This window comes from Falco rusticolus, chromosome 7 (genome assembly GCF_015220075.1).
Source record: "Falco rusticolus isolate bFalRus1 chromosome 7, bFalRus1.pri, whole genome shotgun sequence".
Taxonomy (NCBI): Eukaryota; Metazoa; Chordata; class Aves; order Falconiformes; family Falconidae; genus Falco; species Falco rusticolus.
In genome coordinates, this window is record NC_051193.1 from 57,113,343 (window position 1) to 57,127,874 (window position 14,532).

At 36.3% G+C, this 14,532-nt stretch overlaps 1 protein-coding gene across 1 annotated transcript in view; it reads left to right on the top strand.

Moving 5' to 3' along the window:
* The window catches only part of AQR (aquarius intron-binding spliceosomal factor), a 55,507-nt gene extending 41,198 nt beyond the window's left edge, over window positions 1-14,309 (top strand). Inside the window, exons 29-35 of the mRNA XM_037393293.1 lie at window positions 2,933-3,120; window positions 4,773-4,944; window positions 7,476-7,646; window positions 8,378-8,463; window positions 9,264-9,438; window positions 10,525-10,638; window positions 13,793-14,309. Coding sequence (XP_037249190.1) covers window positions 2,933-3,120; window positions 4,773-4,944; window positions 7,476-7,646; window positions 8,378-8,463; window positions 9,264-9,438; window positions 10,525-10,638; window positions 13,793-14,041 — 1,155 coding nt within the window. The 3' untranslated portion in view covers window positions 14,042-14,309. The remainder of the gene's footprint in view (window positions 1-2,932; window positions 3,121-4,772; window positions 4,945-7,475; window positions 7,647-8,377; window positions 8,464-9,263; window positions 9,439-10,524; window positions 10,639-13,792) is intronic.
* The last annotated feature ends 223 nt before the right edge of the window (window positions 14,310-14,532 follow it).

The window sequence follows — 14,532 nt, forward strand, 5'->3', positions numbered from 1 at the left end:
TTTGAAAATGAGAAAGTGAACATGTTCATGTAAACTAGGTCCTGGCTTTGTTACTTTTATTCTATCTCATTTGATAGTGATTATTGCTAACTTTTTTTTACATTATTACTTCTTATTAAATAATGGTTTTGTTTCCCAAGAACATCAGACTTACATAATTGCCCTGTGTTATCCTGTCTGCTTGTGGTGTTTGGTCAGTTTCAGTCAAGATTAACAGAGCTGGAGAGATACTAAGTACCTACAACTTTAAGGAAACTTGAAGCCAGAGAAAGAAGAGAGATTCTAATTGATATTATACCTCCACAGAAAGAAAATAAATGGTTACTGGTTCTGCTTCTACTGTTGCCCAATAATTCCACAACTTTGGTCCAGCTCATTCGTAAATGTTTAGCCTGCAATCAGCTGCAGCTTGTACACTGGCAAACCAACAGTTGGTAGATAAAGGAATGTAGTTGTGATACAGTTGAATGGAAGTCTTGCAGCTGGAAAGGTAGTGCTAAGGAAAAGAAGGAAGGAAGGAAGGAAACTGAAGCTCATGTGGCCCATAGGATACTTACAGTACAGTCTGTAGGAAGCCAGGTTAGCAATAGCTCAGTAACACAAGGGGTTGTTGTGAAAGAGGGTCAACACTGCCAATTTTAAAGTTGAGTATGTTTCCCTAAAAACATTTACTGTAATCATTTCTAAACTCAACACGTTCACTCAGACTGTCTTGAAATATTTTTTTTTGTGCCTCCAGCGAAGACTATTTATCTGTGGTTGCTTTTAGCAACTTGAGAGGCATCACTCTCCTCTTTTTAAGAGCTAGAGGATTTCTTAAGGAAGGAAAATGTGCTTCTCAAACATCTGTGGCTCTGTAATCTCAGATTATCATGAGATAAAATTTCACCTCTTGAAGTGAAGTATGGGCTCCCTCAGGAACTCTGTGCAAACTCTTTAGCTGCAAATCAGAAGCTGATGTGTGGGAAGTCAGTAAAACAAAGACAGTCTGTACTGTGGACTTGATTCTTACTCAGTGACTCTGAAAAATACACAGTCTGCATTTGCTCATGATCTGAAATTAAGCTTCCTTCAGAAGTTTTGCCTGGAGGAGATATTTTTATTGAAAAGGAATATTTTTAAGTCTCTTAGAAAACCACATCCAAGCTTTTGGATTTTCATTCTGAAGGAAAGTTAATCTCAATTGGAAAAGGCGTGATAGAAACTCCATGAAATATTTGATATGATTTCTAAATGCAGCTCATAATTTTTCACTTTGCTGTTTAACAATGGAGAGTAGAATACAATCGCAGGAAAGTAACTCAATATGGGCCTAGTGCACAAAAGAATGTGTGTGTCCAAGTTAACCGTATTGCTGTTAAACCCAAGTCCTGTTTTCAGTTGCTGCTTAACTGTAGGTTTTTAAGTTTTAGGGACATTAATGTAGTACTGTAACACCTTCTTGATGTGTTAAAGACTGCAGAGTTTTGATAATTATGAGCAGGTAGGCAACTAATTCACTCTCTAAACTCCAAATACTGCCTGAACTCTGAACAGGAGCACATATTTCTCTGTCTTGTTTGGGGTGTTTGGAGAGCAAGCCTCTGTTGGGTGAGGCTTCTCACAAATCATAACACAACATTGTACTGCAGTGCTATGTAGTGAATAAATTGTGTGGCTTTTACCATGGGTTTCGTTACTATATTTCATGAAATAAGTATCTTCCAGTGTTTTTCAGATGTTTGAATGAACATTTAATAACCAGGTGCATCAGACTGGTGAGGGGAAATAAGTGTACGTAAGCAATGCAGAAGTTGGAGAGTTTTGTGTTATTAAAGCAGATTATTTCATCACAGAGCTGTATTCTGGGGTTATTCCATCTACAAGACCTTATTTACAAGAGCCATCCAAATAGTCCTGGAATACTGAAGGTTTTTTTTAACAAAACCTAAAGAACTAGGCTTACAAAGTAGTAGTACCTGATTTCTTGCACTTGCAATTCAGAGTAAGAAATTTTTTAAAACAGAGTTCTTTATAGAGAGCTCCTTGAGATTGAAATTGATGATAAGAACAGAATGGTTATATAGAATGGGAAAAAAAATTAGATCTCTTTCCATGCCATTGAAAATTACTTCTGTCCTCTTACTTCCTTACTAAGACATCTTTAGGGCTGAGGAGCTAGACAGTCCAGAGTTCAGTTTTCCTTCTTTGCTCTCTGATCAGAGAGGGCTTAAGAGCTCTTCCATTTCAAGAGGCAAGAAAAGGAACTTTAGGCTTTGTCTTGAATATGCTCCTGTGGGGAAAGGACAACAAACATACTGAAGCACTTTCAGTCCAAGAGCTAGGGTGAGGATTAGTTAAGAGGCACATCCTGGTCACGGAAAAGCCCATGTGGGAATTCCAGAGGTAAACAGGTGAAGCATGTGAACTAAAGAAACACTTGAAAGGCAGGTTTGGTTTGTGCCTTAGGTGTGTGAGCACTAAAACTGTTTCAGATGCTTCAGGCAGTTCATATTCACTGTCTCAGAACCCAAGAAATAAACGTTTAAAGGTCTGTTCTAGGATAACACTACTGTGTAGAAATCAGGAGTATTTTTACTATTGTAACTTCTGTAATTGTGGTTCTTCCTTTTGTCACCTGAAAATATATTACTTTTGGCCTTTAAAATAATACAAAATTTATTCTGATGTTTCTCTACTGATTTTAATAAACTTACATGTTGCTTTGTAAGAAACAAGACTTTTTTTTAAACACTTATTCTTTTACTCCCTTTTTCTGGTAGTAGTTTGGAAAGAAACTAAAAGTCTTTAAAATGGCTGCAGTTCAGTGTAGCTTAAGAACAAATGTTGAAATTTGTTTAGGGCTTAGACTAAGACAGCCAGTGTGACTATTAATGTGTTGTAAACTGAGTGCCTTGATTATATTGTAATAGTTGTAATTGTTTAAATCTAGAACCCCCAGGATGGATTCAGTCGTTTGAAGCGGTGGATTATGATTGGTGACCATCATCAGTTGCCACCAGTCATTAAGAACATGGCTTTTCAAAAATACTCCAACATGGAGCAGTCTCTTTTTACACGGTTTGTTCGTGTTGGAGTGCCAACTGTTGATTTGGATGCACAGGGAAGAGCAAGAGCAAGGTAAGACAGAGAAAATTGCATATCTAGCTTGTAATAAATCACCAGATGAAAAATTGGAAAAGTGCGTATGTAATTTTGTAAGCTTGGTTTTTATTGTTAGGATAGGAGTTTGCAAAACTTATTTAGTTGTTTTGTTCCGTTTGTTTCAGCTTAGACTGGGAAGGCAGATTTTACTTTGCTGAAATGTAATCAGATTTACTTTCTTTTTTGTTACATAGTAGTACTCTGCTGTTGTATGAGTACTTTAATGAAAATATTGAAAAGAATGGTAGTAGTCTTAAGTGTTTAGGGTTTTTTGCAGTTGAGACTCTTTTGCAGAAACTTCCTTTTCTAAACTAATGTATTTAGTATAATCAAGGCTAAATAAAGATTTGATTTGACTATAAAATATTTCCCTTAAAGTCTGCAAAAGGATGCTTTCCTTGTGGTATTTCAGCAGAGCTTTAGCTTTGATTTGAGACAATCAGGTTGTCCATGCAAAAGTGTAAAGCCTTTTTTATATTGAAAGAGATACTGTCTCTCTCTAGTAAGATACCTTTTTTTTTTTATCCATGTATTTGTCATTTCATTGTGGTAATTTAGATGTCAAATTTATTTATTGTGTAAAGTGCATATTTGTGGTGTCGTATTAAGAAGGGAAGAAAAAAACAAAAAAGAGAAAATTACTTCATATGAAATCTTGCGGCTCTTAAGTTTAATTATAAATCCTAAATTTTTAGGCATAAAATGGAGTGAACCATACAAATAACCTTTTTTTTTTTTTTTTTCATGTAGGAAATGTTAGGGGTGGTAGAATATTACTTCCTAGTCACATGAACAACAGTTGAGTATGATTTTTAAAATGCAGATTATATCTGAGTATGATGATAAATTAAATTCATTTTGCCATCTACTACTTTGCAACATCTCAGCAAATCTGTTTGAGATAAGAGAGCAGAATTCCTTCTCTTTGCAGGCAATTTCAAGGATTTTTTCCACAGTTCCTTATGCTTTGTCTTTTCTGAATGTAGGTAGTAGCTTCACCATGAATTATCTGCTACTTTATCTGGTCTGGACATTGTTGTGCATTTGTGGATGAGGCATTTTTGTTACATTACTGTCCCTATAAGTACCAGAGATGATTCAGAATTGGGTAGATTTTTGATTGCTTTCCTTCACATCTCATGTTAATACATGGCAGTACACAAAATAAAATAAATTTCTTTTTGCAGTAAGAAGCTTTACAGCAGATAATGCAGAAAATCCTTTTTCTCTTACTCCTTCCTTTTGGTCAAGAAGCATTAATAATCCTTAAGTTTTGTTACCAAAGAGAATTCCTACTAGATTCCTTTGCAAAATTTGTACCCTTCGATGTAAAGCTGATGAACTGGAACAGGCTGAAAAGCTGAGTGTACTGCACTGCAGTGAAATCTGAAGTTTTCTGTGATAGAACACCAAACGGAATCAAAACTTAAAAATAAAAAATTGCTGGATAGCTTGTGTATGTTCATTTATATATATATACAGGCTATCCAGCAAAATTATTTTTTTCATTGAAAGCCTACACAGAACCCCTCACTTTCAAGATCAATGCTTCCATATCTGAACTATTTTGAATGAGTTAAAGAGCCAGCTTTTAACTATTCAGGGTTTGTCTGTGTGTTTTTGAACAGTTTGTGTAACCTCTATAACTGGCGTTACAAGAATCTGGGTAACCTGCCTCATGTGCAGCTTCTGCCGGAGTTCAGAACAGCCAATGCAGGGTTTTTGTATGACTTCCAGCTTATAAATGTGGAAGACTTCAATGGTGTGGGAGAGTCTGAACCCAATCCTTATTTCTATCAGGTAAGGGAAGTATTATATGTATAATTTACTTGATTTGGTTATGGCTTATTTAATCTGCAATGAAGACAAACTATCAAAATACAGTAAACTGATGTTTAATTCATGTTCTCAGATAATTGAGTCATATGTGCGCATGATTTTTTTTTTTCTGCTTTTAATGAGTTTTGAATGTTGAAAATGGTAAGTTATTATGTTGTACTTTTTGCTTAAAGTGAATGACTGTGCTTGATATCTGTGTTTTCTCAGCGTTATGGGAGGGGTGAGATTTGGTATATAATTCATTGCGAAACATTGTTTTGGCCTATGGCAAATTAAAAGTTCATTGTAATTCAGCTGTACTGCCACTGCCATGATAGTGAAATAAACAGTAGCATTTCCCCTGTACAAGAAGGATTGAAGTTTGCCCTGTGACACATATATGAGTTTGAAGAGGTGCTGTATTGATGTACATGGAAGAATGCTGAAAAGCCCAATCCTCAGAGAATGAAACAGTACTAAAAGAAATATACCTAAGAGGCAGAGAGACATTGAGGCTGAAGGAAATTGCCAAAAAACCCTAGCCTTGGCATTTCTGAACTAAATTTTCAAATTAAGCCATCAACAACAGCTTCTGTCTGTTTCCCTTAAATATAGGAAAACCTTATAATGAGGTGCTTATATTTTCAGTCTTCTTACTTTTCTTGTTTTAAAAACAGTGATGAAACAGACTCTGGTGCCTAAATCACCAGTTTGGGTTTTGGAAAATTTAGAAGCTGGAGCTGTGTGCAGGTTAATGGTTTAATTCAAATATGGAATTAACACCTTATATTTTGCTTAATACTGTGGAAAGCAAAGAATAGGCTTTAACATGATAATATTCATGGTCATTTTTTCCCCCCTGTGAAGATCATTGAGACTTATATTAATCTATTCTTTTAAAAGGTATGAAAGTTATTCGTAAGTTTTGCTTGGGTTCCTCTAAGGTGTTTTTAAATACAAACTAGTATGCTATTAGTGAAGAAAGCAACGGTGAGTCATAATCCACTCACATCTAAATTGAAGGCAGAGTTGTTTGGAGGGCAGAGTTTCTTTTGATTTTGTTTTTTAAGCTCTAACACTGTAATGTACAAGTAGTAAAAAAGTTGTCCTGTGGAACAGGAACAGCTGAAACTAGCGCCTTAAAAATGGGTTTCTGGTAATTGAGAATCTGAGCACTGCTTTAGACCACTCCTGGGCCAAAGAAGATCTTGAGGATTGAGAGATATTAGCAGAGTATGTTTGTGGCATTGTATGCTTTTTCATGAGGTAACAGTTTGATGCCATGTATTATTTCTCTTTGTGAATTTGGGTGTTTCTTTCCAGACTTAAAGGGGATTAAAATTTGCGGAATAGCTTTACACCCACAGGTGTTTGATATGCCTGGCAACTGCATTTCCCAAGTAATGCAGAGGCCATTTAATAAGAAAAAATAAATGAGGCTGGTATGTCCAGCCTAGTCAAATGTATGCCAAGTAGGGATAAGAGTCTCAGTATAAACAGAGCAGGAATAAATGTCGGCAATTGAGAACAGCTTTTTAACCTGAAAGATAATTTTTGTTGACAGACAATGGATTTAAACAGGCTATGAATAACTTCAGTCTGGAAATAGAAGAAAATTTCCTGTAGCCAAGAGAGTGATGCTTTGGGACAGACATTATTTCTTATTATGGCACAGAAAAAAAGTTAGGACATACAAAATAATAGCTGGTCATTTGAAATTGAGTAAGCATATGGCCTGCTATAGAAATAACGGGATTTAATAATCTAGATGTCTTTTTCCTAATTAATAGTTGAAAGAAATTTACTTACTCGAATTCAACTAATTTTTACTTTCAGGTTACTGGAGAGTGAGTTACTGCAACTTGTTTGCATGCATATTTGGAATCATGTTATATTGGCACTAAGTGTTTTTTTAAATGCCTGTATTTAAATACAGGTATCTGTAGATTATCAGCTTCTAATACTTTTTAACAAATAATTCCAGTTTTACCTATCAGGTGTGGGGGTTTTGGGCATGGGACCTTTAAGAAGGAAAAAAATGAAATATTGTTTGAGTTCTGCAATAATAATAAAGGTGGCAGTTCCTTTGTGCAGACAGCTATGAGCATTTAATGCATGTAGATACAAATGTGTAAATATTTACTGGTCCATAAAACTAAATTATATTTAACATTTAATTATTATTGTATTTAAGCACTATTAAGTATTTAGAATTTAATGTTGTTGAAATAAAACTGGGAGCTTCTGCATGAATATTGGAAGGTGTCAATCAGTGGCTAACAATATCGATGTAGGTATTTTCAGCAGTTTTCTGAAGAGGAATCAAAATGAAGTTAAGTGTTCTTTTACTCTTTCAAAATGGCTTTTATTAAATGAGCAAAAAACCCACCAGATCTAGAGACATTTATCTCAGCACTGAGGCTTTTGTCTAAATACATGTTAACGTCAGAGGTGGTGTTCTTTTCAACCCTACAAGTTGAGTAACCCCTTTTTCTCCTCTTTTAAACTTTAAGAATCTTGGTGAAGCAGAGTATGTTGTGGCAGTCTTCATGTATATGTGCCTGCTTGGTTATCCTGCAGACAAGATAAGTATCCTGACAACATACAATGGACAGAAGCATCTGATTCGTGATGTCATTAATCAGCGGTGTGGACATAATCCACTGATTGGACGGCCGAACAAGGTGACTTTTAAAATATCAGTCATTAGAGTGGTTCTGGTTTGTTTGTTTTTAAATTGTTATATTATAGAACAGACTAATAGATTCACAGCTTTCTGCACAAGTATTCCCTGGTCAACTACACATTCAATAACCTACATTCTATGGAATTTCATAGAGTAGTACCCTTGTTTCTGCCTGTTGTAATTTGACATACCAATTAAGTGAAGTCGGTGAAGTTGGAAAGGCTACCGACTACATGAGGCAGAATAACTGTCGCTTATTTTGTCCTCAAAAAAACCCCCAACCAGACAAAAAACAAAGAAACGCCAAAGCCACACCTTCAGGAAGATCCACTCAGTGGAAATGACTTGATAAAATCTAATGAAACAAATAAAAAACATGGTTATAAAAGTCTGATACTAATTCTGCACATTAAAACTCTGTGTTGTAAAACTGATGGCTTTCAACAATCTTTCAGTGTTAGTACCTTACTGTTAGCTGCCTGAATTGAATAAAAATGTAACAGAAACTTTATACAGTCAGCCAAAAGCTCCTCCCAACATCTCCCCAAAAGAACAGGGTGATGATTTTTTTTGTTAAAGACCTACTTAACCAGAGTTAAAGTGCTTTCCTTTCTCTTCTCCTTTACTGCAGTCTCAGTCTGAAGTTGATGTTAAAATTTTGGTGTCACTGTTAATTGAAATGGCAAAGATTAACCTATGGAGGTTTTTTCTTGGTTTTTGATTCCCTAGGTAACAACTGTGGACAGATTTCAAGGTCAACAAAATGATTATATTCTCCTTTCACTAGTGCGTACCAAAGCTGTAGGCCACCTTAGGTATGTAAGAAGAAACTCTTGTAGTGTCATTAAACTACATGTTTTCTGTACCAGGAAGATGTTCATAGTCATTATACAAACATGTTCAATTATTTTAGTACGTAGTAGAAATGAAGTTTAATGTTATGTATTGGAAGTTCAGACATACTTCCTTTTATAACTGGTACCCTCTTCACAACCACTTTATCCTTCGGTAATGGCTCTTGTTCTATAACTAGTTTATATTACTGCAGATAGGCTGGACTTGATTTCACCCTAGTAGAACAATAGGCATGTAATGCTTGTTCAGTGAATGCAGGGTTAAATTTTCTCATAGACTCCTCCCCGTAAGCAAGCCTTTGATTTATTTTGTCTCAGAACTGTTTGGTCACTGCTCACATTACATTATTATGTGTAGTTTCAAAAGTTGGCACTTCAGTTTTGGGGTAGGGTGGAGGAAGACTTGTCTAATCAGCAGTATTTAGATGAGTTACCAAACTTACATTTACTCGTTCAGGGATACAGAAGTGCTGTTATGATTTTTTTCTCAGTGTCTATCTTTTCTTGTGAAATCTAGGAAAACAGTAAAGGGTGATTTTTTTCATAATCATTGTTGGTACAGTGAACCCCTTACATAATGGTTCAAGGATTTGATAGTTACTGAAACAGTATGTAGGGAGAAAATCTAAAGACAAAATGGTATTTTAGCAGATGATTATATATTTCCTTTAATTCAGACTTCTACATCCTTCTAGTTATTTTTATTGGAGCTGTGTCATCAGTGAAAAAGAATGTGATTGATTTTTTTTTGTTTTCTGAAGGGATGTCCGACGATTAGTTGTTGCCATGTCAAGAGCCAGGCTTGGGCTTTATATCTTTGCAAGGGTGTCACTGTTCCAGAACTGTTTTGAGCTAACTCCAGCTTTCAGCCAACTCACAGCTCGACCACTTCACCTCCATATTGTTCCCACAGAATGTTTTCCAACAGCAAGACAGGTAGGAACAGCTGCTCTGAATTTTGCTATCTGTAATGGGGGGGGGGGGTGTTTGCCCACTTTGAGTGGGCTATAAGAGGTGGGACCATCTTCTTTGCTAAACCAGTGCCTCTTGGATAATTATGTACCTAGAGTTAGCTTTTATCATGATACACGCTAACTGTTTTTAATTGATCTTTCCACAAAACTTAGTCATCAATATGTTGCTGCATCTGGTTTTTTTTCCTAAGTTCTGCCTGTGTAAGTCAATAATTTTCATTTGTGATAAATAGGTAAATTTTTAGTTATGAAACAAAATAATGTTCTCTAAAAAATAGAAGAAGGGCCACACAAAGCTAATTGCTTCTCATTAAAAGAGGTAAAATTACATTTGACTGAGTAATTCAGGGTAACCAATCAACTGTTTTTTTAAATTGAGGCCAGAATCACAAAAGAGTTTTGTTGCTGAACTAGGTTCATAAATAGGAATCATAATGATTTGCACTAGATCTTTAGGGAAGGGTTTTTATTGATCATCTAAGCACAGGACACAGAGTAAGATGCTAAATGAAGAAATGGAAGAGCACATCTGCATTGCTTCCTGAGCTTTGAGAAGGGGTGCCTGCATGAACTCAAAATTGTTACAGATCTTTCCCTGGTCTTAAGTGCTGTTGACAAGTTTGGGAGGGAGCCCTTCATTGGAAACCTTCAGGTCCACTGTGCAACAAAGAATGTGGTGTGCACGGTCAGTGAGTGTGAGCAAGAAGGAGCTGGACTGTGGTGGACAAGTAGGCTAGGTCCTAATCTGATCGTAAACTATTTGTGCCTTGATATGTTAAGTGACTCAAGTCCACGATGTACTTTATAGAGTAAGCATCAGAACCTGACCTTTCCATTTGAAGTTTCTTCCTTGGGCTGCAGTATTGTGATTAATCCAGTTCCCCAAAGTGTAAGACCTATACTTCCTATCTTTCCAAAGAATTAGGCTTTTTTTTTTTTCTTTAAAAGCATTTCTTAAGAGTTTGTTTTCTAATATAGTTAAATAACATTTGAATAATGGTTGTTTTGCTTTACTTGCTGAGTGTCTGCTTGTTTGCCCCTTCCTTAGAATGGAGAAAGACCATCTCATCAAATACATGTTATTAAGAACATGCCTCAAATGGCTAACTTTGTGTACAATATGTATATGCACATGATACAGAGTACACGCCACTATCAACAGGTAAGGACCTTCTAACTTTTGGAAGATGTGTGTTTAAAGTAAAACTGATTTTTTTAGCAAGTGACGTGAGATGCTGTTGAGATTTGAGACTTCCTATTATGTGTAAAATTCAAGAAAGTTTTATGACTGGGAGTGAGAACATGGAAGTTTTTAAAATCTTGCAGTAGTAACAGCAGTGTCTTTTAGTAATTTAAGCCCCATTTTAAGTCCCCAAAACCAGCAGTAATTGATACCAAGTGCTAGACATGGCTCTGCCTGGGCCCAAAAATTCATCATTAATAGTAAAGAACTAGCCTGACCAGTATTTACTTGAAGTGAACTTGTGTGCTGTGTTTCAGGTAAGTGCAGCTAGTGGTGTTATAGCACCACAGCATGGTGCAACAATGTTTTGCAGTAGAGGTTCTCATGACAAGCCTGTAGTGTATAGAAAGACCAGATCATGTCTTGGAACCATTTTAACCATGTTAGTTCACTCTATTATCCCTGCTGGTTAGCAGCTGTAGCGTTTTTATTCTGGAGCGGTTTTTTTCAGCACTAGTTCAGCACCAAGCAAAGTAGCATGAGGTTGGAAGCAGTTGTAGATGCTTTCTCCCTTCTGTACCCATTTTTGTTCATGTTTAATCCCTGAAGCCGAATTCAGAACCCAACAGAAACATCTTGTCATCTTACGTATGTAAGCAGAGCTTTAAGGTAGTTTAGGTAATATGCTGAGCAGAAAGCTGCCTTTACTCAGCATACTTGGATCCGTAAATGCCTAGAGGTAGTTGATAGTAAACAGAAAGGGAGAGGTTTTAAATGCTACTGCTCAACTGCATCACCTTTCACTTAATGTGTGGGTGTGTCATGATTATATCACCACTAATTTGTTCTTTCATGGTACTCTGCAGTTCCCTCGTTTTTTTTCTCTTCTGAAGGATTTTCAAAAGTGGAAAAAATGTATGTAAAAGGGCACTCCTCGCTCTGCATTAGCTGACTGTGGGAAGAGAGTGGTAGCATGGCTCTGTATCCTTAAACAGATTAGTCCGAGGAACTTGTCTCTGAGGTCTAGGTTCTGTTCTTTAATACAAGGATTTTTTGCCATCACCTTTCTTCCTTCCGCCTTCCACTGACTGTTTCACCTAATATGGAACAGTGTAATCAGTAGAGATCAGAACCCAAAACTTCTGCTTTTACTGAATGTCAGGCTTTCAAATAGTAAATTTCTTTTTCTCTGCAGTTCTTACCCATGATTTGGTTTTTTTCTGGGAGGCATAGCTTCAGCCAGATTTGGAGTATTTTGCTATGCAGAGGAAGCCTTTGCCAGGTGGACAGGATACTTTCTTGCTGTTTTGAGGAAGTGCTCTAATTATCTGCTGTAAAGAAAAGGGGATGGAGACAGAGGAGTGACACTACTAAAATCTCTTCTTGTAACTGTATGGATTTTTTTAAAGTAGTGAGAACTCACACTGCTGTTAGAAACCCAGTCCTATAAGCATATGATGTGACTTGTTTTGGAGCCAATTTGTCTAATATAGTTTGAGTCTTCATCACATACAATCCGCACAGTTGAGAGATCTCCATGGACTGTGCATTTAGTCACATTCAGATGTAAATGAATAGCCCTGTCAAAACTAAGAAGTGAATACATGTCCTGAAAAGCAGATGACAGCATCTAAATTTTACCAAAAGATGGGTTTGTTTGACATCTTTATCAGATATGGATCCAATCCTTCTGCTAATACCAGTTACTTTTTAGCATCCTATTCTTGTTCAGTACTAGCTAAAATTAGTTACAAAACTGCTGTTTTCCTACTGTGGCAATGAGTCACATACTCCTTGCAGCAGAAGCCAAAAAGTAATCTGGGGAAAAAAAAAAAAAGCATGCGTTATGTTTCTTTTGCCCTATTTAGTACAACATGATATTTTTCCTTTTCTTTTACGCTAGTCTTAACAGTAGTAGTCACGAAGCACAACATGCATCTAACTAAATCTAAGAAGAAAGAGTATGAATTTGTTTCATGCATCAAGAATATATTTTTGTAATTAAAGCATATCTGGTTTTGAAAAACAATTTTTCTGTGAACAAATAATTAGAGACACCAGTATGATAACATCAAAGTCTACAAAAAAGCGCTTTTCATATCTCTGCTGGCAGTTATAATTGCTTCATAGATTTGCCTATGCTTGTCAGAAATTTGTAGTATTAGTGTCATCTAATTGGCAGTAAGACTTCACTGTAATTAAACATTTAGTCACGTGAAGCCAAGTTGCTTTCAAGCAAAACAAAACTAAACAACCAACCGTGGGAGGTTTATCGACTTTCATTTAATTAAAATGCTTCACAACGTTCCAAGGAAAAATCCATCAAGTCATCAAATAATGTCAGTCTGCAAGAAGTATGAGTGTTTCTGTACAACCTGGAGTTGTATAGCATTCATCCATCCTCTTCAATTCAGTGTATTCTTGAGGGTTTTTTCCCCCAAAGTCTGTGACACAGTTACTGTTGCTGCTTATAATAGTTTGCAAACTACTCTTTTGGTTGTGAGCAAAACACTTGGAATATACTAAATTACTTTTCTAGAAGTATTACGTGAGAAATGTGTAAGCGCTTCTTTAACTGTTACTGGAACTTGACAGCTGTGAAACTTGTGTACCTATGGGTAACATTCGCACAGCATTTTATAAGGTATTTCAAGGGGAAATTACTGGAATGAGTTGTTAAAGACAGGCCTGTTAAAGGCCTCAAAAAGCAAGTTAAACATATATAGGAGTTTGAAATGGTAATCAGTGAGATTACGGTAGGTATGTGCCTGTTGCTCCAAGTAGGGATTTACCATAGCCCTATTACTTGTCTGGCTGTTTGGGATAATGAAATGTGTTTGATATACTTGAATCAGAAGTACTGAGTTCTTAACACCCTCTTTTAAGGCTAAAAATGTGTCTAGTAAGACCATTGTGTGAGCCAAGGTTATTCTTAATTTTTTTTTTTTTTTTTACATAGGAGTTAAGTGCCTTCAAATGTTTAGGGCTTCTAAATTTTAAGTCTTTGTTAACTTGTTATCTAATGCAAAAACCTAAATATAAGGTGAAACAGTCCAACCTAAATTAGGAATAGGCACCCGAATAGATGTATTTGTTGTAAAAACTGAAAATAAGTTCTTTTTTAATCATCTAGCGTTTACTGCCCCCACCTGCCATGATTGAAGAACCAGAAGTTACTCAGACTCAAGAGACTGAAGTAGAAAGTGAAGTGCAAGACACGCAGGAAGATGCAGAAGAAAAAGAGAATAAGGTAGGGGAAGAAGTGGTAAAGGAAGGAGAACTGAAAGTGGCCGAAGTGGATGAACATCGAACAATGCCGGAACACCCGGGAAGAGACAGTGATAGTGGAGACAGCGAACCTGAGAATGAGACTGAAAAGTGATCCACGGGATGTTTGTCCTCTACATGTTTTGGAGAACAGATGGGGGAAAAAAGCAGTTAGAAGAGTAATTGCTGTTTGTGCATTGACTTTTTAAAATGTTTGCTTGTGTAACATCACCTGTTGGGTATATTTTTCACTGAATGCTTTGTGGACTAGCCGAAGGTTTGGCAAACATTTTACTGAATTCTTGTCAGTATCAGTAATTTGCTTAATGGATACGCAATTTCATTCTCAGAAGTTTTTCAGTAAAGATGCTTTTTATACCAGTTTTGAGTGTTTGGCTTTAATTCAGTCACTGCGTTACCCGTTAAATCTCACTGATTAAGTGTATTCGATATTAGTCAGACACTGCTTGTAGTTTCCTTAATATTTTACAATGGAGAATTCCTTATGTAGAGCTGTGCTCAAATACACTGAGATGGTATCTTAGGTGTAGGCTCAAGTTCAGTGAGGTATTTGTGTGTGTGTGAGTAATAATGTGAATTACCATG